Source organism: Podarcis raffonei, chromosome 6, assembly GCF_027172205.1.
Source record: "Podarcis raffonei isolate rPodRaf1 chromosome 6, rPodRaf1.pri, whole genome shotgun sequence".
NCBI lineage: Eukaryota > Metazoa > Chordata > Lepidosauria > Squamata > Lacertidae > Podarcis > Podarcis raffonei.
This window is the reverse complement of record NC_070607.1, coordinates 18,003,265-18,025,773: the sequence shown is the minus strand read 5'-3', so window position 1 is coordinate 18,025,773 and position 22,509 is coordinate 18,003,265. Positions and strand designations below refer to the sequence as shown.

The window sequence follows — 22,509 nt, the reverse complement described above, 5'->3', positions numbered from 1 at the left end:
AAAGTGCATGGTGACACAGAAATATTTTGAAAATGGGCTATTAAAGAATGCACAGAATAAGCATTCATTGCTAAGAAGGTGGATTGTAACTAATTTTTAGAAATAACAGTGGTTAAATATTTTTCTGCTTGCATACTTTTTTTAAAAAAATACTCTAACACAATATGCAATAGTAAGCTGTCGTAGTTCGATCTAGCTCAGTATTGTTGACATCGGTGTTTATCAAGCTTAAGTCCCCTGCTGTTGTTGGACGACAACTCCCACCATCCTTAGCTAGCAGGACCAGTGGTCAGGGAGGATGGGAGTTGTAGTGCAACAACAGCAAGTTTGTGAAACACTGGCTACACTGACTGACAGTGACTTCCCAGGGTTTCAGGGCAAAATGTTCCCCACCGCTAGTACATAGAACTGTAGCTTTCTTATAACAAATACAATTTACATGTGACATTTTGCACTACAAATATAAAAGAGACACTGTTCTTGCAATGTAACGGAACAGATATGAGTACTAATTTTAAGCTTGTATTTTGTTTTCCAAAAAACAGAAAAGCACAGTTCTTTCACAAATTGAGCATTTTGTTGCTCTATTAATGCCTCTCTTTAATTGGATCCAGAAAAAGGTGAATATACCAGGACGTGACCACCATACATACATACATTATAGTATGCTGGTGCTAAGCCACATTTCCAACATGTTGTACCTTTTGCTTCTCCACCTTTCCGCAAATGCAGTCCCCAACCATAACAAGCTACACCTCAAGAACGTCTTCTTTCATACAACCATTAAAGGTAAAGGAACGCTGATCGCTGAAGAATTGATGCTTTTGAATTATGGTGCTGGAGGAGACTCTTGAGAGTCCCATGGACTGCAAGAAGATCAAACCTCTCCATTCTTAAGGAAATCAGCCCTGAGTGCTCACTGGAAGGACAGATCCTGAAGCTGAGACTCCAATACTTTGGCCACCTCATGAGAAGAGAAGACTCCCTGGAAAGACCCTGATGTTGGGAAAGATGGAGGGCACAAGGAGAAGGGGATGACAGAGGACGAGATGGTTGGATAGTGTTCTCGAAGCTACCAGCATGAGTTTGACTAAACTGCGGGAGGCAGTGGAAGACAGAAGTGCCTGGCGTGCTCTGGTCCATGGGGTCACGAAGAGTCGGACACGACTAAATGACTAAACAACAACAACGCTGCCCTATGCCATCATATCTATACAGACAAAACCTCAGCAATGACATCAAATGCACGGCTTCTTCTTCTTCTTTTTTGCAAAGCAAATGAATATGCAAAACCCTCTCCACTTCTATGTTTATGCAAAATTTCTTGGATCCGTATACCTGCTTTTAGCCTCTCTGTTTTCTGTTCACACTTCAGTTGTGCATAACAACACACACTCTCAAAGTTCAGTGAGATGGAAAATTTGTTTCTACTTAATATGGAGTATTTTCAGCTGGGTGGTTCTACCATTTTGTATATACTAACAATGTAGTATTTGCAGTCTACTCAGAAGTTGCAGCTGCAATCCAGAGTGTTCAACGGAACTTACTCCTAACTGGCTTACAGCTGATGCTCAAACATCACCACGCATGCACACAAAAATGCCTCTTAATATGGTGCAAGTATTCATTTCTGATTCTCTGGTGGCAGGGTGAGTTACAATGCTCCCCTTTCTAGTAGAACTCCTACCTTGAGAAGATGGTAAGAACAATTACATGAGAGAGAAACCCATTGAACTTAGCGGGACATACTTCTGAATAAACGTGTTTAGGGTCACACTGCACAGCTCTCTTCTCAAGCATCCCTGAAACTACAGCTGAGTCAAACCATTCACATCTTTAACTGCACAATGGAAACCTGAAAGGAATGAATCTGGAACTCGTACAACTCTTGTAGCCAAATCCCAATGAATTAGAAGTACCGTATTTTTTGCTCTATAAGACTCACTTTTTCCCTCCTAAAAAGTAAGGGGAAATGTGTGTGTGTCTTATGGAGTAAATGCAGGCTGCACAGCTATCCCAGAAGCCAGAACACTGCGCAGCAATCCCTCTTGCTGTTCTGGCTTCTGAGATTCAGAATATTTTTTTTATTGTTTTCCTCCTCCAGAAACTCTTGTGGTCTGGTGCGTCTTATAGAGCGAAAAATACGGTATTTAGGATTGCAGCCTTAGAGAAGTAAAATACAGGAGTATCAACCACATCATTCAAACACTGAGATCTATTTTCTGCATCGGTTTAAAATTCAACTACTTACCCTTCTGCGCAGAGCAACATATCCACAGCAGAAGCAGAGCAGTATAGCTCAGCAAATGTGGCATCGTTACCGAGCCTTGCAAAGGGTTGACACCCTTTGAAAACGGATTCTGCCTGGTTGCCTCTTAGTCTCTGCTACATCCACTTAGCCTCTCCTGATTGTGCCAAGGAATGACCTTGCTTAAGCTTTTTCTTCTCACTTCACCAATCACTTCCCCCTCTAACCCTGTTGCAACATGCACACAATCAGCCTTTTCTTTTGGCAGAGAATTATGCAAACGAAGTAGAAAATACTTCCCCAATTTCTCAACTGCCTCTGTCCTTCCTGCTCTGTTTGCTTTCACTCTTTCACGCTTCACATATGTGGCTATTTTCATTGGGAATTTCCCAGAAAACTCAAAACAGAGTTGCACTGGGCTACAAGCTGCCCAAAGGATTCCAGATCTCACAGAGGTTCCAGAATTTTACCATATTGGCTGCTAACATTTACACCTATTCCTTGCTCTTCACCAACACTAACCCCAAACATGGTTCATGACATCTTAATCAGTTCTTCTGAAAATATTATTCGGGGAGGGGACCTGCATCGTTTACATAAGGTCAACAAGGTACAGTGGTACCTCGGGTTAAGTACTTAATTCATAACAGAGGTCTGTTCTTAACCTGAAACTGTTCTTAACCTGAAGCACCACTTTAGCTAATGGGGCCTCCTGCTGCTGCTGTGCCGCCGGAGCACGATTTCTGTTCTCATCCTGAAGCAAAGTTCTTAACCCGAGGCACTATTTCTGGGTTAGCAGAGTCTGTAACCTGAAGCGTATGTAACCTGAAGCATATGTAACCCGAGGTACCACTGTATTGGGTGCTGCACATTAACGTACGGTACTTATTTATTTGAAACATTTCAACTCCAGGCTGCTGGCTGCAAGGATAAAAACATGTATTTACAATTTAAAACGAAGTAATGTAAAATAAATCTTAAAGTATATCACTAAAACAGTAAAGGAGCAGCAGAAAATTACAGAAGACAGCAGGTAGGAATGGGTAAATCTGTCAGTCTTTCAGTTTATCATTTCCCCACAAAAGTTCAGTTCTCCACATTTACATATCAGTTTGCAACTTTTCTTTTTAAAAGTCCTCAGAAAGTCCATCAGAATGTTAGTGTGGATTTATTCCCCCCCCAATGAATTTTTGCCTAACATGCTTTTTTTTTTTGCAAAGCAGTTTTCTCTAATAAAATGTATTTTTATATGCTATTTTAACTAATATATGAATGTTATGCACATTTTACACCAGTATATGCATTGTGTGCACACGTGACTTGAATGGGCAATTGATTGCAAAATTCAGGGAGTGGTCTCTATATGTGGGAGAACAAAGTAGAGACCTTTGCAATAGAAAAGGAAGGCTAGTAGCAGCACAGAATGTCTTTGGAAATGTCTTTGGAAAAATTGGGGGCAATTCCACCTCTGACAGCATTTGGATGTAACATTAAAGAACGGTTTCAGTGCAATGATAAACTATAAGACTATGCAAGCCTCAGTATAGCACACACAGCCATGCTGAATGTCTGTGAGGATGAAATCAGCAGCTTTTGTCTGCATTTTACTGACAGCAGTGTAGTGTTACATTTGAACTCAGACAAACGGTGGTTAGTTAGAACTATGGTTTACTAAAACAAGCCGATTTCAAACCATGGTTTATGAAGCTGGCTTGTTTCAGGAAACTTAATATTAACCACAGGTTTTTGGGGGTTCAGATGTAATACTAAATTGGGGATAATTGAAAATAAAATTGTTGCCTAGGCTCATACCTGTAACTAAAAGCCACCATTTACATTGTTCCCGAACACCTTTAAAAGTAACTGCTTTAAAGCAATCTAAACAAATCAATGGTGTAGGCTTCCTTGGAAAAATACATTGAAAAATAATCTCAATGAAGTGTGCACAAGATTGCAGCAACTACCTATTGCTAGGTGTGCTTATTCATAAATGAGTTCTACAGAATTCAGTAGGATTTATTTCCTGGTCAACAAACTTAACATTTAAGTCTTAGAGTCAATTGTTGCCCTTTGGTTCAGGCAGCAAAACGAACATCATTGTGCTTTCAATTCGGCATGAAGGAACCCTGTACACACAGGGATGCACAAAAAGGCCTATAGAAGATATCCAGTTACTTCTCTTGCATCTCAGATTTTGATGTACCAACAGCTCAGAATTTGCCAAGGAATTCGACAAGGACTAGAACCCCCATGAACATTTTTATGTGATTTGGCATTCCTTTATGACATATACCACAGAAGCATCATTTTCAAGACTAGCCTTCGTCATTCACAAGCCTGGTAAATCTGGGGCTATGTCTGATGATCTGAAAATGCTGATAATCTTTACCTGGACTTTATTTTAACCCATGAGGCAACTACTCATTCTGCGTGCCTATTTTATGGTTTCGTATTTCATCTTCCAATTTTTGTCTGTTATAATCGTTCTGTTTTATATACATTATAAAATGAAATAATAACTTTTACCCCCCCCCCAATTCTGCCACCATCTATAGATGTTCTATATTTTCAGAATAGTATATTTGGTGTACAAAAGCAAGGCTCACGCTTCTATTGAGAGGGTTGAATTATCTGCTTTCCCCAAAATATTCCTACCATCTCTGTATGATTCTTTTGGGGGAAGAGAGATGCAAAGGTATAATACATCTCAATGAGAACAAATGAGAGAAAAGTAGTAATTCTGTTTGGTTTTTTAAAAGACCTCTTAACAGCAACCCAGTCTTGAATAAGTTTACCCAAAGTTTGAGATCCATTAAACTGAATGGGTGCACTGGATTGAAGTCTTAGAAGCTGAAATATCCCATTCTTTCCCCTTTGAAGTTTTTGAGTCTTCTGTCCTCTTACTCTGTTTTTTGCTCTCTCCTCCCCATTCAATTCACTTTTCATCAATATCCAGTCCCTCATTCCAGCTGGCTTTATGGTTAACTTCTTCAGCCTCCTCTAAACTTTGGCCAGCTGAAATTAAGTTTATCGTTAGTTTTGGCCTAAGAATTATCCAAGGGAGTTCCTTCTCGGAACATGAAAACAAACAGTCCTTCTGCAATGTTTGCTAACTAGACATGTCAGCATGGTAGGGAGGCAGAAGATCAGACAGATATTTGTGGTACCATAAATGGCTGGGGAAATTGCTTTCTTAACCTTTTTTTTACTTCCTTTAGTATGTTACTGTTGTTACAATGAAGGTTTTCTAAACCCAGATGTATTTCTTTAACAATAGGTAAAGGTTGAAATTTTAAGCCTAGAGTTTTCTGTTTAAATGTTTTGAGAAACCTGATGTTTGCACAGATAAACAAACAGAGTAAAAGAAAAACTTTAAAAAGGGGAAGAGAAAGAATAGCAGTCCATTTTAAGTTAATAGATATGTAACTATTTACATTTAATTAGGTATGTAGACTGATCACCATTTAGCTTCACTTGGAAGCTAAACAAGTGAAAACATCATATCATGAGACTGAGGTTGCATATATATGTGTGTGTGTGTGTGTGTGTGTGTATAATTTTATTGTCAGTCCAAGCACTTGTGGGGTTTTTTTCTAAATTGCTCAATTGTAATCTAGATCCATTGCATATTTTCTGAAACTGAAAAGTGCTTTTTGAGCAATTGGTTGCAATCTGAAAACAAAGGCTCATTGCGGATTGACTCTGCATCACCCCACAATATGTCCATTTGAAAACAGATGATAGCACAGGTAAGTGGACCTGGCAATGCGGGCTTCATCCGTACATCCCCGTTGACATGTGTGGCCAATGTACCAAGATGTTATTTATTTATTTGGTACATTTCTATATCACCCTTCATCCAAAGATCACACAGTGGTTTACAATAGAAAAACACACACAAAATAGCAAATAATAGCAAAAACAAGAAACCCTCCCATCACTAGTACAGGAATAATCATAAGTTCATTTATCATTGTTGACCTGCAGTCAACTGCAGAAAAAGCACAATCTCCACTTCCTTCTTCATTCACTCGAGGCATATAATTCTTTGCATATATCATAGTATCTTTGACCTTAACGGATGGACTTTACACCCAGTTCAAAAGAATGTAAGATAATATGGAGATAGCACAATATGGTTCAGAAGAGAGTACACAGAAGACTAGTGGGGCATCTAATGAAGTACTTCCAGCAGTTCAAGGATTTCTACTTGCACAATGGAATGTCCACTCCCTCTCCTTTACCCACGAGTCCTCTGTGCCCACCCCACATTTGCCCAAACTAATTTAGGTTAGCACAAGGGGAGAGCGGAGGGAGGGATGCAAAACTTTCTTACACAGCAAAATGTCACCACTGTACAGTGGTACCTCGGGTTACAGATGCTTCAGGTTACAGACGCTTCAGGTTACAAACTCTGCAAACCCAGAAATAGTACCTCAGAAACCCAGAAATTGTGCTCCGGTGGTGTGGCGGCAGCAGGAGGCCCCATTAGCTAAAGTGGTGCTTCAAGTTAAGAACAGCTTCAGGTTAAGAACGGACCTCCGGAACGTAACCCGAGGTACCACTGTACTAGACATACTTTGTGGGATGAAGCAACAGCCTAGTTTTTGACTGTGGTGCATGTTTAGTACTACTGATGACATCCACAACAGCAGAGGGAATAAAAATGGGAACACATGATGTGCTGTGTTTCCTGTTGCTCTCTTTGAGCGCCTGGAACATTTAAGGAACACCCTTGGCATTAAAATAAAGCATATCCTGCAGTTAATATAACAACCCACAATGTGCCTGCCTGTCGATCATTACATTTGCTTAGCCCTTTTTAAAATTAGATATCCAGTTCGTTGGGTTGCCAACCTGACCACAGCCAAGGTTGAACGATTCAACAGCTCAGCTGTGCCAGTTGTTCAAAACAAGTCCCTGGCTTACTGGTTTATTTACATTTTAAATCCTGCTGCTAGAAGATGTATGACGAACACTCTTGCAGAGACCCACAGGGATGTTTTAAACATTGGTTCTTATGGCAAAATGCATCTGTGGATTCAGTTTCTGAAGAATGGTTGCAGATAGTTCATTCCTGAATTTTGCAAATTTTATCCCATGCCTGAAATTCTCTGCTCCCAGGAGTTGAGTCCACCAAACTGTTTGCAGTGCCTGTTATTATCAATCTTCCTCCATCAGCATATATTTCTTAGCCTGTCCTAATTAGAACAAGCTAAAACAACCTTTGTGCCATACATTATCTGTTCTCTTCCCTGCCCATTTAAATTTGTTGCCGTCATTTCATGATTTACCTGTATTGAAAAACAAGGCCAGCTTCTACAATGTTCAGTATTTGGTAGGTTATAACAACAAAGAAGGACAGTCTTAAATGTTTGTTTTAAATAACCTGCTCAGTGAACTTTTGGAACTAACATATTTCTTCTCCCCCTCCCCCCAAAATAGATATTTTAAATTTATTTTCCTGTTGATTGTCATGATTGTTTCTAGTTAACAAAGCAAGGCAAGTGAATTGCTTAAAATATGTTAATGCATCTATTCAGCTGCCTTCTTTTAAACATATCTACTGAGAAGTCCCAGTGACTATAATGGGACATTTCTCATAAGTATTCATGGGAAAGATAGCAGTCCTTCATTAATCTAATCTATTTATCACTTGTGTTAGACCACAGACTCGATGCAAGGTTATTCTCTTAAATTACATTGAGGTTTGGAGATGGCTCTTTTCGGGAGCAATACACAATACACACCAACATATACCCAGATAACAAGCCAACACAAGATAAGACAATAACTTTTTAATGTGACTCAGAGAAAGATGAAATGTGGGCCATGAAGGAGACTGGGAATCCAGAAAGCATAGGAAAAGATTCATTCATTGTTAGTCAGACAGACAGAACAAACACCCATACCAATGGGTGTGTCAAGCAATAAAGGAATTTGGAAAGTCTGGAAAAACACACACATGGAAACCCACTTTGTGGGTAATGAAGATTCATATAAACATAGTGACACTGGATGTAATAATTAACTTATTAGGCGAATGAGCCTTTGGTATGAAGAATTTGTCCACAGCTAGCTTTCCTGGTCATGTGACCAGCATGACTTAACCACTTCTGGCGCAACAGAACACCATGATGGAAACCAGAGGACACGGAAACGCTGTTTACTTTCCCGTCACAGCGGTACCTATTTATCGACTTGCACTGGCATGCTTTCGAATTGCTAGGTTGGCAGAAACTGTGACAGAGCAACAGGAGCTCACTCCATTGCGGGGATTTGAACCACTGACCTCCTGATCTGCAAGCCCAAGAGGCTCAGTGGTTTAGAGCACAGTGCCACACCTGTCTGGTTCTGTCTTATTGGTGCAAGGGGACTCCCTTGCTTTGTGTGCCTGGCATCCTTGCTGTTTTTTTCCTTTGGCTAACACTTGGCACTAACAAACTGGTTGCATCTGTGCCCGGTCACCAGTTCAAGGAGCCAGTGTGGTGTAGTGGTTAAGAGCAGTGGACTCGTAATCTGGTGAACTGGGTTCGATTCCCCGCTCCTCCACATGCAGCTGCTGGGTGACCTTGGGCTAGTCACACTTCTCTGAAGTCTCTCAGCCCCACTCACCTCACAGAGTGTTTGTTGTGGGGGAGGAAGGGAAAGGAGGATGTTAGCCGCTTTGAGACTCCTTTGGGTAGTGATAAAGCCGGATATCAAATCCAAACTCTTCTCTTCTATAAGCTGTAATGCTGACATTGGTATTACATTGTTCCAGAGATCTTTGCTGCCATTTTTAGCCTCATCGGATACAGACCTCATTCTTTCAAGGATCTGTTTTACTCCTCTTCCAGTAAGTGCAGCAAATGGATGAAATGCGGGCAAGAAGCGTATCAATTTTTTAAAATGGAGATGCAATATTTTCTTGGAAGTTGTTGATGTTTTCCTTAACCAAGTTTGTTTTAGCTGGAACTTAAGAGTTGGTGGTGATTGTTGTGAAGGCGCTGTGCCAGTAGGCAAATCAGCTTTTATGCACATTGCCATAATAAGCTTGGTTAAAAAACAAAATGCAAGCCTTGGTTATGCTTCAGTATTTTTAATGAGATAATACTTTCCCCCGCTAGCCACTAAAAGCTATCCATAAACTCTATTTGAACCACTATGTTGTTCCTCTGTTGCTTTTACAAGAAGTTATCACTCCACCCTTCCTTAATGATGCAATCCTTGGATTCCTTTTGCCCACCAACAGTTCACTACCAATTCATATTTATTGATGCTTTCCAAAGAGCTGAAACAGGCCAGGATGTCAACAATTTGAGTTCTGGGTCCAGCAAATTACTCAGTTACCTCATCTGAGGGTCGCGGACTGTGGGCCGGGGGGGAAGGGTGGCATTATTAATCCGGGAAGATTGTCCTTTCAGGGCTCTACCATCGCCATCGATCCCCGGCATTGAATGTGTTGGCCTAGTGTGGGGCTCCGAGGAGAGCTTGGCTGTTTGGCTGGTGTACCGGCCACCTAACGCACCAGCAGCCACCCTGTCAGGCCTATTAGAGGCGGTGGCCGACTGGGCCTTGGAGTTCCCTAACCTATTGGTATTGGGGGACTTCAACATCCATGCTGATGCCACTCCCTCCTCACAGGCTCTGGACCTGGTGTCTTCCATGGCGACACTAGGGCTCTCCCAGTTTGTTTCGGGCCCCACACATCAAGCAGGCCACACGCTGGATTTGATCTTTGGCGTAGGTATAGATGTGATCATGTCTCCTTCGATGAAGGTGCCATGGTCTGATCACTACGCTCTGAAAACCAGGATTGACTTTCCACCCACCCTGCTTAGGTGGCAAGCCAATTTGGGCTCGCCCGCAGAGGCTGATGGACCCTGATAGATTCTGTCAAGCCTTGCGGGACCTTGCTCCCCCTGGCGACTCATTGACTGAGCTTGTTGAGGGCTGGAATATCCAGCCCCTGGCAGCCATTGATGAGATCACACCTAAGCGCCCTCTGCGACCCCACAGAAACCGGGCTCCCTGGTTTACCGAGGAGCTCCAGAAAATGAAGCTGGACCTCAGATGGCTAGAGTGAGTATGGCGGGGTGCCCGTGACGGAGCCTCAAGAACATCTTATAGGGCTTTTATGAAAACCTATGAGATGGCGGTGAAGGCTGCTAAGAAGTCTTACTTCTCGGCCTCCATTGCATCCGCTAGCTCTCGCCCGGCGCAATTATTTAGTATAATCAGGTCTTTCACGTCCCTTGAGGGACAGCCAAATTTAAATAACAATTTGGCACACAGCTGTGAGGCATTTGCGAGCTTTTTTGCGGAGAAGGTCTTGTTGCTCCGCCATGACCTGCCTGCCAATTTGGATACAATAAAGGAACTGGAGGCCCCTCGACTGTCCTCGGGTCCAGTATTGGACCACTTCGACCAGATATCCCCAGCCGATGTGGACAGACTCCTCCGAGCTGGAAAGCCCACCACCTGTCCTCTCGACCCGTGCCCATCTTGGCTGATTAGAGCGTGTCCAGACAAGGTGCGGGCCCTCCTGGGGGATATCATCAATTTGTCCCTTGGCACGGGGACATTCCCAGGGGAACTGAAGGAGGCAGTGGTGCGCCCGCTCTTAAAGAAAACATCATTAGATCCTTTAGATCTATCCAATTACCGCCCGGTTTCGAATCTTCCGTTCCTGGGTAAGGTGATTGAGAGAGCGGTTGCTGAACAGCTTGGTAGGTTTCTGGATGAAACATCGACTCTGGATCCATTCCAGTCCGGCTTCCGCGCTGGTCATGGGACCGAGACGGCTCTGGTTGCCCTAACAGATGATCTTCGTAGACAGCTGGATCGAGGCGGGTCGGGGCTGCTGATTCTTCTAGATCTGTCAGCAGCTTTCGACATGGTCGATCACGAACTCCTGGACCACTGCCTTGCCGACGTGGGGATCCAGGGCACAGTCCTTCAATGGCTGCGCTCGTTTCTCTCTGGTCGGGGACAGAGAGTGGCGCTTCGGGAGGAATTGTCATCACACCACTCCTTGGTGTGTGGAGTACCTCAGGGTGCGATACTCTCCCCGATGCTTTTCAACATCTTTATGCGCCCCCTTGCTCAGCTTGTCCGGAGTTTTGGGCTGGGTTGCCATCAGTATGCCGATGACACCCAACTCTATATGTTGATGGATGGCCATCCTGACTCGGCCCCAAACACACTGACCAGATGTTTGGAAGCTGTGACTGGATGGTTACGTGGGAGCCGGTTGAAGCTAAATCCTTCGAAGACAGAGGTCCTGTGGCTGGGACGGGACGATATGGGATTGGGGGGCAACTCCCATCTCTTGCGGGGGCGCAATTAGTGCCAGCACTGTCCGTTAAGAGTTTGGGTGTAATCTTCGACACCTCCCTTTCCATGGAGGCGCAGATTGCAGCTATAACAAAGGCGGCATTTTTCCATCTCTGCCAAGCTAAGCAGTTGGCTCCTTACCTCTCTCGCCCTGACCTAGCCACTGTGATCCACGTGACGGTCACCTCCAGACTGGATTATTGTAACTCGCTGTATGTGGGGCTGCCCTTGAGACTGACCCAGAAACTCCAGCGGGTGCAGAATGCTGCAGCGAGACTCCTTACAGGGTCTTCACTGCGAGACCACATTCACCCGGTACTATACCAGCTGCACTGGCTCCCAGTGGAGTACAGGATCAGGTTTAAGGTGCTGGTTTTAACCTTTAAAGCCCTATACGGCCTAGGACCCTCGTACCTACGGGACCGCCTCTCCTGGTATGCCCCACAGAGAAACTTACGGTCTTCAAATAAAAACATCTTGAAGGTCCCAGGCCATAGAGAAGTTAGGCTGGCCTCAACTAGAGCCAGGGCTTTTTCGGCTGTGGCTCCGATCTGGTGGAACACTCTGTCACAAGAGACTAGGGCCCTGCGGGACTTGACATCTTTCTGCAGGGCCTGCAAGACAGAGTTGTTCCGCCAGGCCTTTGGCCAGGGCACAGCCTGACTCCCTCCCTCGGCAATCTTTGCGGAGCTCTGGCCCAATGGTTGCCAGTGGCTTGATTTGAATTAATTTTATAATGAATAATTTTAGAGTGTTGTTTGTGCTGTACTTTTGTACTGTTTTATTGTTGTTAGCCGCCCTGAGCCCAGCTTCGGCTGGGGAGGGCGGGATATAAATAAATTTATTATTATTATTATTATTATTATTATTATTATTATTATTATTATTATCTAAGAGATCTTAGTTCCGGCCCTGTAAAAATACTAAAATTATGAATGAGGATCTCATTTCTGGATGGCATATTCCAAAGTTGCCCAGCTCTGCTTGTACCTAAGAGACTATTATAACAAACAATACACAAATAAGGGCAAACAACACTTTGGATAATTTTGCAAAGGCTGTATTCTGAACACTTGATGCTGAGCACCCTTTAGGAGTAAGGCAATCACACCAAGCCTTAAAGTATGGAAAATAAAAAGTTATGTCTATTACAATAAATACATATTGGATAGTAATGAATTCCAAGTTTTAGCAACGTTGAGGATACAAAGCAGCCATGTTTGCTGTTTGATCTCTGCAGGAGAGGAACAAAAGCAAGATGCAACCTCTCCTCTCTGCTTCAGAAGTAGGAGTGTGAGAAAGCAGGGAGGGGAAGCAGGAAGTCAAATCAACAACCCTGAGAATAGTCTAGCAATTTAGAAGAGGTCAGTGGTTAGGTTAGAAAAACAGTCTAGGAAGGATGAAGGTTCCTCTTTCCGTCTCGTTTCTCCCTGGGCAAACTCTTCAGCGTTAATATAAGTTGACACACCTTGTGTCATTTCCCGACACACAGTCCTAACCATTTGTCTAATTGACAAAATGTACCAATTGTGTAGTACATGTGATGGCCTGGGACTCGGGCTCAGACTCGGAACCAGATGAGTCTCAGTCCACACCTCAGGCGGCATCTGAACCTAGTCTGGGGCCTGATTCTGAAGAGCCCCAGTCTGCACAGGTTCCCCTGCAACAAGCACCAGCTGGGCCGAGTCGGGGGCCTGAGCCTGCCCTGGCTCCAGATGCGGGGATTACTTTGTTGCCTTCAGCTGGGCAATCACTTACAGCTGCTCCTCTATCAGTTGGGTCAGGAGAGGCTGAGGCGGCCTCCAAGTCTAGTAACCCACAGACAACTCCCGAGGTACAGAGACTAAGGTCTGAGAGAAGGCAAGACCTGAGTACTTGCAGGAGGAGTGCTTGCCTTCGGGCAAGACAGGGAGGTGAGTCACAAGGGGATCAGGACTGGTTGTGACGAAGATAAAAGGCTGTCGGACCCCACCCCAAGTTGCGGGAGCAACATTGCTGTTTGCCGGAACCTGCCTGAGACCCTGTGCCTGGTTTCCTGCCTTAGCCCTGTTGGACTGACTCCTCACGGAACCCTTGGATTTGGGACCGGACCTGGACTGCGTTGCTCGGGTTACCCCCCGGGTTCAGCACAGTACATAAAAAACTAATAGCATTGCCTCTTTTTAGTGTATTACTACAGAGCGGGTGGCAAGGAAGAGCAAGGAGACATGAAAGATCATTCAGAATATATGCATCCTAAAACCCGGGCCGACCTGGCAGCAAGTCAGTATGCCAAGACCCCAGTCCAGGACCAAGCTGTATGTCCAAAGTCCAAACCGAAGCACAGTCCTTCAGAGATCCTGGAGCATCCAAGCTGAGGGTCACCAACATGGGCAGTTGAGCAGACCCAGCACCTCAGCTCGGCTGCCCTTTTATACTTTGCCTGCTAACTGCAGGGCTGGATGAGGCAGGTGACTCCCACCTGCTCCAAGCCTACTCCAGCTGAGGTATCACATCCCTACTTCCCAGAGCTAGCAAGCTCCACCTGGCCAGCTAGAGAGCTGGGGTGTAGGCCCTTGCCTGCCTCAGCTTCCTACTGTGCCATTCCCACTGCTCCCTATGCCTTAGAACCCGCTGTGTTCGTGGGGACAGGGGCTCCTCTGGCTCTGGTGCACTGACCTCCATCCCCTTCCGTCACCCTGTGAGTCCTTCCTAGACCAGCCTCTCCTTCCCCATCTTGCCCTGGTGTGTCTCAGTACACCCTTGGCCGGGATCCTCTTCCTCCTCTTCCCCATTGTCCTGCCAGTTCATGATATCCCTGTTTAGAGAAGTTTTTAATATCTGAAGTTTTATTCTGTTTAACATTCTGTTGGGATCAGCCCAGGGTGGCTGGGGAAACCCAGACAGATGGGCGGGGTATAAATAAATCACCATCATCATCTTCATCATCATGCTCATGAATTTGCCCACATTCAAGTGGACCTCCGACCACTGAACTATGCAAAAGCTGATCAAAAACTTGTGTCTGGATTTTATTTTTTATTTCCCCTCCACTCCCTGCCCCTTTGTGTTTTTTGAAAGAAAGAAAGAAAGAAAGAATTATTTATACCCCACCCATCTGGGTGGCTTCCAACCGAATGTTAAAAACACAATACAGCATTAAACAGTAAAAACTTCCCTAAACAGGGCTGCCTTCAGATGTCTTTTAAAAGTAAGATAGATGCTTATTTCCTTGACATCTGCAAGGAGGGTGTTCCAGGGCGTGAGATTAGTGTGGGATCCCACAGCTAATTCTCCCCTGGTCTCCTCGCTGGCCCAAATAGGACTAATTTAGCCAGCTAGCCCAGGTGATCATCTAATGTTTATTGGATGGATTTTCCCCCTAAATTGATTTTTGATTTTATTGTTATTCACGTTTTATACCATATTTTATGCTGTTTTTTGTAGCATCAATTAAGGGTTTTAAATTTGTTGTTAGCCGCCCTGAACCCGATTTTCTGAACCGGGAAGGGCAGGGTATAAATAAAAAAATATTATTATTATAAGCCTGTGGTGTCTAGTTTTAATTTATTGTATCTGGTCTTTGGCCTGTTCTGGCAGGGGTTTTCTTAACGGTTCTCAAAGTTTCTCAAAGTTTCTTGTTAACTGATTTAAGCTTGGAGATGCAAGGGGCAGTTACAGCTTATGAGGATAATCAAGCTTGCAGTAACACGGCTGAGTCAGAAAAATCAAGTAAGAGAACAAAACATATGGATGTTCCATACCACTATATTAAAAATTTATTTGAGGAAAAAGTAATTAAAATTGTGCATAGTGCAACTGAAAATGTAGTAGCTGCTGTTCTCACAAGATGTTGCATGCAGAAAATGGGTTATGCGAATTGAAAAAAGCTTTAATGTAAAACTGTATAAGGTGTCATTTTTAATGTGAATTAAAAGGAGGGGTGTTAAATTATTTGATACTACATAAGGAAGATTGGGATGCGGGTGGCGCTGTGGTCTAAACCACAGAGCCTAGGACTTGCCGATCAGAAGGTCGGCGGTTTGAATCCCCGTGACAGGGGGAGCTCCCGTTGCTCGGTCCCTGCTCCTGCCAACCTAGCAGTTCGAAAGCATGTCAAAGTGCAAGTAGATAAATAGGTACCGCTCCGGTGGGAAGGTAAACGGCATTTCTGTGCACTGCTCTGGTTCGCCAGAAGCGGCTTAGTCATGCTGGCCACATGACCCAGAAGCTGTATGCCGGCTCCCTCGGCCAGTAAAGTGAGATGAGCGCCGCAACCCCAGAGTTGTCTGCGACTGGACCTAACGGTCAGAGGTCCCTTTACCTTTTTACTAAGAAAGATAGGCTAGAAATGGGGGAGAAGGTGCTATGGTTTTTAGCTCAATAGCTTAATTTTAGCTAAGTCTTTAATCCTATACAGTGGTACCTCGGGTTACAGACGCTTCAGGTTACAGACTCCGCTAACCCAGAAATAGTACCTTGGGTGAAGAACTTTGCTTCAGGATAAGGACAGAAATTGCGTGCCAGTGGCACAGCAGCAATGGGAGACCCCATTAGCTAATGTGGTACCTCATTAAGAACAGTCTCAGGTTAAGAACGGACCTTCAGAACGAATTAAGTTCTTAACCCGAGGTACCACTGTACTTGGAGTAGCATGTGTTTATCTATATGTGCGACAATACATGGTAGCATTTGAAGCCAAGTTCTGCTAGTAAACATCTAATGCCCTTTTAAGATGTTGTGGGAGGGGGCATAATTGGGTTGTCTTTGTTTTTGTTTTTATTATGTATTTTGAGGATTTTATGTTGTGAACTGTCCTGAAATCTACGGGTCTAGGGTGGCATACAAAATAAATAATTGAAAGCTTGTGGATATGCTAGTACAGTGGTACCTCGGGTTAAGTACTTAATACGTTCTGGAGGTCCATTCTTAACTTGAAACTGTTCTTAACCTGAAGCACCACTTTAGCTAATGGGGCCTTCTGCTGCCACCGCGCTGCCGGAGCAAGATTTCTGTTCACATCCTGAAGCAAAGTTCTTAACCCGAGGTACTATTTCTGGGTTAGCGGAGTCTGTAACCTGAAGCGTATGTAACCTGAAGCATATGTAACCTGAGGTACCACTGTACTATGGATGTGGATGGGTCAATGTATGATTTAGGGGTTTATGGGTTGTTGTTTTTACCTCTTTTGACCTTTTATGAAAAATATGAAAAAGCAACATTTTTATTTCTTACAAACACTTCATTGTTTTGCCATCCCAAGGAAGCCAGAGGACACCAAGCTAGATCCAGAAAGGTCTAAAATGTGGACCTACATGGTCCCTGGAGGGCCTAGGCAAAAAGAAGGGTGAGGAACACTCAGTGCTATTTTTTATATATATATAAAGAGGTGCCCAAACAACCATGAATGCCTCCCTCATTCTCTTAGAATGGCAATGGTGCCCACCTGAGAAGTGACAGAACTGAGTTCTGGTGAGTTTTGGCTGAGACTCTTGAGAGTCCCAGGGACTGCAAGAAGATCAAACCTCTCCATTCTTAAGGAAATCAGCCCTTAGTGCTCACTGGAAGGACAGATCCTGAAGCTGAGGCTCCAATACTTTGGCCACCTCATGAGAAGAGAAGACTCCCTGGAAAAGACCCTGATGTTGGGAAAGATGGAGGGCACAAGGAGAAGGGGATGACAGAGGACGAGATGGTTGGATAGTGTTCTCGAAGCTACGAAGATGAGTTTGACCAAACTGCGGGAGGCAGTGGAAGACAGAAGTGCCCGGCGTGCTCTGGTCCATGGGGTCACGAAGAGTCGGACACGACTAAACAACAACAAAGCCCTGGGAACACTTTTTTTATGGGCAGGAGCTCCATAGGTGACCACCAGTTTGGCTAGGAATCAAGATTCAAGACAGCCTCTTGGTCAGGGAGCCTCTTGGTTCGCCTCTTGGTCACACATCTGATTGTCGGGTGGGAAACAAATACCCAAACTTTCTACACTTCCTATAGTGACTTTCATTAGGCCAGTGATGAGGCAGGGCAGTGATGAATAGCCTGAGACTGGTTCAACTGGCATTCCACCTTACCACAATCACATGAGATGCATTGCTATGTACTCACATTGGCAATAACTGCAAAAGATTTTGATTTGAAGTCAACACTTGTTGAACAGGAACTTGGCTTTCCTTTGTTAGTTTATCATGGTATTAGAATAGAAGGGAACTCCCCAAACAATTTCACTTATAATCTGTGCTAAGCACATTCTTGGTTTAGTATACATTTCAAGATATGCTAAGTCCAGGCCTCTGACCTGTGTTTTTGGCAACATGCCATTGCCAGCAGTTGCTGGGGAAATGTGATTATTTGGAAATATTTATTTATTCTGGCAGGTCTGACTTCTAATAATAAAGGTCCAGCGCCGAGGGCCTTCTGGCGGTTTCCTTGCTGCAAGAAGCCAAGTTACAGGGAACCAGGCAGAGGGCCTTCTCGGTAGTGGCACCCACCCTGTGGAATGCCCTCCCACCATATGTCAAAGAGAAAAATAACTACCAAACTTTTAGAAGACATCTGAAGGCAGCCCTGTTTAGGGAAGCTTTTAAAGTTTAATAGGTTATTGTATTCTAGTGTTTTGTTCGAAGCCGCCCAGAGTGGCTGGGGAATAAATAATAAATTATTATTATTATTATTATTATTATTATTATTAGTCAGGTGGTGACCAAAAAATGGGAGGTAGACCTTTATTCTGTCGGTTCTTCCAAATGTTTTGGTTGTGGGAATGAGTCACAGCGGCATGTACCATTTCTGGCAAAATTGATATATTTGATGTTAAAGAGCCACACCCAAACACCTTTGTTGAAAAAAAATGCTTTGATAGCACACTGAAATTATAAATCTCTGGATGCTCAACAAGCTTATGTATTACTATTTCTGATGTTTTATAAGAAACACTATTTTAAAAAGAGTTCTTTGTCAACCAATTCTCCATTCTTTTGAAGAACTCTTCATTGTTGACTGAAAAGCCAGCTTCTAAATGTCTTTCTTCCTGGCGCTAACAGCCTATGAATGGTTAAGTGGTGGCATACTGTTCAGCAGACTCCCAAAGACATCACCTCTAAAGAGGCTGAGTGTTAAATGCCTCACATGATAATTACTTAGGCACTGAGTGATTATTTAAGCCTCTGGTGTAAACAGAAACAGCCATTATCCTAATGTAACTCCATCACTTCGAAAGGCCTAGAGACAACAGGAAATCCCCATGGAATATCACGAAAGTGCAACTTTCCATTAGAAGTTCTGATTTCAAAACCACGCAGAGTAGGCCTGATCAGAAACGCCTTCCTCAGCTTTGTCACCCTTTTCGAATGCTGCCAAATTTTGGAGAGGGGCACTTTGGCAGACTTGAGCACAGCAGCAAAAGGGGTCAAAGACATCAAGGATACCACCCCAAATCTCAAAAGCAGGAGGCTACCACATTTCCTTCCAGCAGGGCCAGCCCAAGACACTGTGTAGCCTGAGGCAAACAACAAGATGGTAACTTCCCCTTTCACCCTACAGAGAACAGATAAACTGGTGGCTGAATCATATTCAAACACTGGTGACGGAAAGATGTTCAGCACCACACTGGGGGATAACAGGTTAGTGTAGGGGACTGCTGCCCTGCATTCTTCCCTTTTCAACCATAACAGCTTTCTGAAGAAGTAAAGAAGGCCTCTTCTCCTTCCAGAGGGGAGGTGTTGTGAGCGGGAGATGATTCCCGCGTCACACAGGGGGCATTCTGCCCCCTGCCCTATCCTCATGGCTGGTGCGCCACGCCCCCGGTTGGGCACCCAACCAGGAGGCTCGGTGGGGGTGTGGTTTGCTGCCCAGAATGCAGCTGTGCCAGCCATTCTGCCTCATTGCACTCACTTTTCACCTTGAGTCACCCACCCACCACTCCCTTTAGGGCTTAGTTTTTCTCCTGACTTTGCTATGGACCTATGGTTGGTCCCCCTGGTTGCCCAGGGGGCCTGGTAGGATTTTTTTCCAACTGGCAAATTGGCACCGGCCTTTTGGGTTTTTTTGCCTACCTCGTAGCAATTGTCACAACTTTCGTGGTATTTGGTGGTTAGGCATTGGAATGTGTTGTTGGTGTGTGGAAGGGCAAGGTGTGGCCATCGCCTACCCCTTCATTTTGGGTATTCCATTAAAGGAATCCGGCGGTCGTGGATCCTGTCTGATCTCTGTGTGGCGGGGGGCCATCACATGACCCTCGGTGACATCAGGGGAGAGCTTATAGTTGTATTAGCATCAACAGGCTCCCCCTACTGGTGGTTAACCCCTTCTTCAGACTCACCCCTCTTCGAGTGGGTGGAGTCAAATCCTCCGTGGTCCAGTGCCTAAGCCAATACCTTCTCACATGCTGTAATCAATAAAGTTGTGGCCTTTTCTTGCCCATTAACCTTACATTCTGTGTCCATGTGTCTTTATTCCCCAAGCGGGGATCGGGTCCTCGAATCACAAATAGCATTTCCTAATCTCTTCTGGTGCACTGGGAATTCCCCTTAAAATCTTTGTTTGTGAGGCAGTGTCTGAGTTAAATCTAGTTTGCCAATGGATGCTCTGCAGTAGTTCAATAATAATTTTGCGTTTGTCAAGTGAAAAAACAAGCAACAGTGACTTTCTGTTCAGGATTGCCACTTTTAAAGTAGGTTGGATCATATTGCAACTTAATGATTAATCATTATCATCATTTTATACTTTATGCCAAAGGGTTATAATTTTAGCACCTGGTGACCCTTTAGCATTGCAGGATTGTGGGATGTTTTGAGTTTCCGCAGGCGACTCTGTGCCCAGTGGGACACTTTCCCCCCAAAACGCAGGTTAAAATGAAAGCATGTTTAAGGTTGTTTTGAAAAGCTAACAAATATAGGATTAAACAGACAAACAGTTGTACCTTGGAAGCCAAATGGAATCCATTCTGGAAGTCCGTTCGACTTCCAAGGGATGGCTTCAAATTGGCTGCAGGAGCTTCCTGCCAATCGGAAGCCGCGGAAGCCCAGCCGGTTGTTCGGCTTCCAAAAGAACGTTCGAAAACCAAAGCACTCACTGGCAGAGATGACGAGCAGAATCCGAAACCAGGGAAGAGAAGCAGCGGAAGAAGAATGGAAAAAATTTAAGGACTATTTAAAGAAATATTATAAAATTAATGAAAGTTAAAATGATGTTGGATTAGAAAATAAATGGTTACTATCGGTAATGGATTAGATAAGGAGAATAAGTAAGAACAAACTAAGTTAAAATAAGGGAAGATTTGCTGAATAAATGATTAGAAATTGGAATACAGAAAAGGGAGGCATGAGGAAGTCGGGGAAGTAAGGTACAAGAAAATAAGATCTGAAATTGTACTTGTTTTTTTTTTTTGTTGTGTTTATTGTATTGTATTGTTTTGTTTTGTTTTTGTTGTTATAAAAAAAAAACCTTTAATAAATTTTTTTTTAAAAAAAGAAAAGAAAACCAAAGCACTCACTTTCAATTGTTCGGGAGCTGGAACGTTCAACTCCCAAGGCGTTTGGGAACCAAGGTACGGCTGTACTTCTTTCGGGACAGAGAAAGTTTCAGAGATATTGAAACACCACTGAAAAGGCCCCATCTGCAGTGCCCAGAAGTTTGATGAGTAGTTTCATAGTATCATAGAATTGTGGAGTTGGAAGGGACCCTGAGGATCATGTCGTCCAACCCCCAGCAATACAGGAATGTCAACTAAAGCATCCATGACAGACAGTCATCCAAACTTTGACTGACTTTGGCCTTGATGGAAAGCTCTCATCCCTTTGAGCTGGCGCCACATTGACTAAGGATGAGATCCTAATTCCACTTACCTAGGAGCAAGCCCCACTGATTTCTATAGGACTTACTTCTGAGTTGAAATGGTGGGATTACACCATAAGAGTGTGAATTCTGAGTCTCAGTCTTGAACAATCTTATGCAAGCCAATTTGGGGGATATACCTTACAGGCTTTTTGTAACTAGCATTATAGAGATGATGTGTTTGAAAACCTACGAATACTCTAAAAAGTGATGCATCACTACCATGTCTTCCTCCTGGCTGAGCTCCCAGAACTGGGAATAAATATAGGCAGCATGTCAAACTGTAGAGGTTTTGAGAAGAAATACAGGGAACAGATCTATCTGTAAAGATATAGAGGTCAGATTTGGAAGGATTTGGTAGATTGGTCCCATAAGGGCTCAAATGACACTATATAATCATTTCAAATTGATGTGGCGCTTTCTACAGTTGGAAGAAAACTCACGAGCCAGACCATGATATAAAATATACTGTCTGCCCTGCAATAAGCAAGTGAAAGCAAATAAGGAGGATACATAAATCAGGATAAGAAGAATTTTCCAGAATGAAAAGAAATGTGTAGAATATATCAGGAACCCTCTTTCCAGTCTCTTATTACAGAATTCCAGGACGCCTCTTTCTTGTAAACTGATTTGTGTTCCCAGAGATACAAAACCAGGGTAAAAAATACACCAGTCAAGTCAAGGCCTTCTACATCGGAATGAAGGGATCTGTAGGCTAGGCACACTTGTCTAAGTATGTTGATAAAAGGGTTCCTGCCATTACATTGTTTCCCAGCCATCCACTTGGTTCCACCTTCTCCACTCAAGGCACAATTTCACGCTGCACTACATGCATATGTTTGTAACAAAAGTCGGATGTCAAAGGAGGGAGATGTCAAAGCTAGAGTACTGGAGCGATGTGCACAGGCAAATGTGTCTTTCTGTGTTTAATTGCTTCTCTACCCACCAGTTCTCCACTTCAAGTGCCCCCTTGCTGCTTCAGGGTTGACAGCCTTGTCTGGATAATAAATGCAAGCAGAAAGTAAACAGAGTTAAGGAGCCGTCGCCAACACCCCCCACCCACCCGCAGTAGTACAGCACCACATGTGATGTTTGAGATATCAACATCCTATGGGGTGTTAAAGCAGGGG

At 43.8% G+C, this 22,509-nt stretch overlaps 1 protein-coding gene across 2 annotated transcripts in view; it reads right to left on the bottom strand.

Moving 5' to 3' along the window:
• Positions 1-2,526, bottom strand: part of LOC128415360 (complement factor H-like) — a 47,636-nt gene extending 45,110 nt beyond the window's left edge. For both annotated transcript variants that reach the window (XM_053391465.1, XM_053391463.1), the window contains exon 1: positions 2,252-2,526. In XM_053391465.1, coding sequence (XP_053247440.1) covers positions 2,252-2,315 — 64 coding nt within the window. In that variant the 5' untranslated portion in view covers positions 2,316-2,526. The remainder of the gene's footprint in view (positions 1-2,251) is intronic.
• Between the last annotated feature and the right edge of the window lie 19,983 nt (positions 2,527-22,509).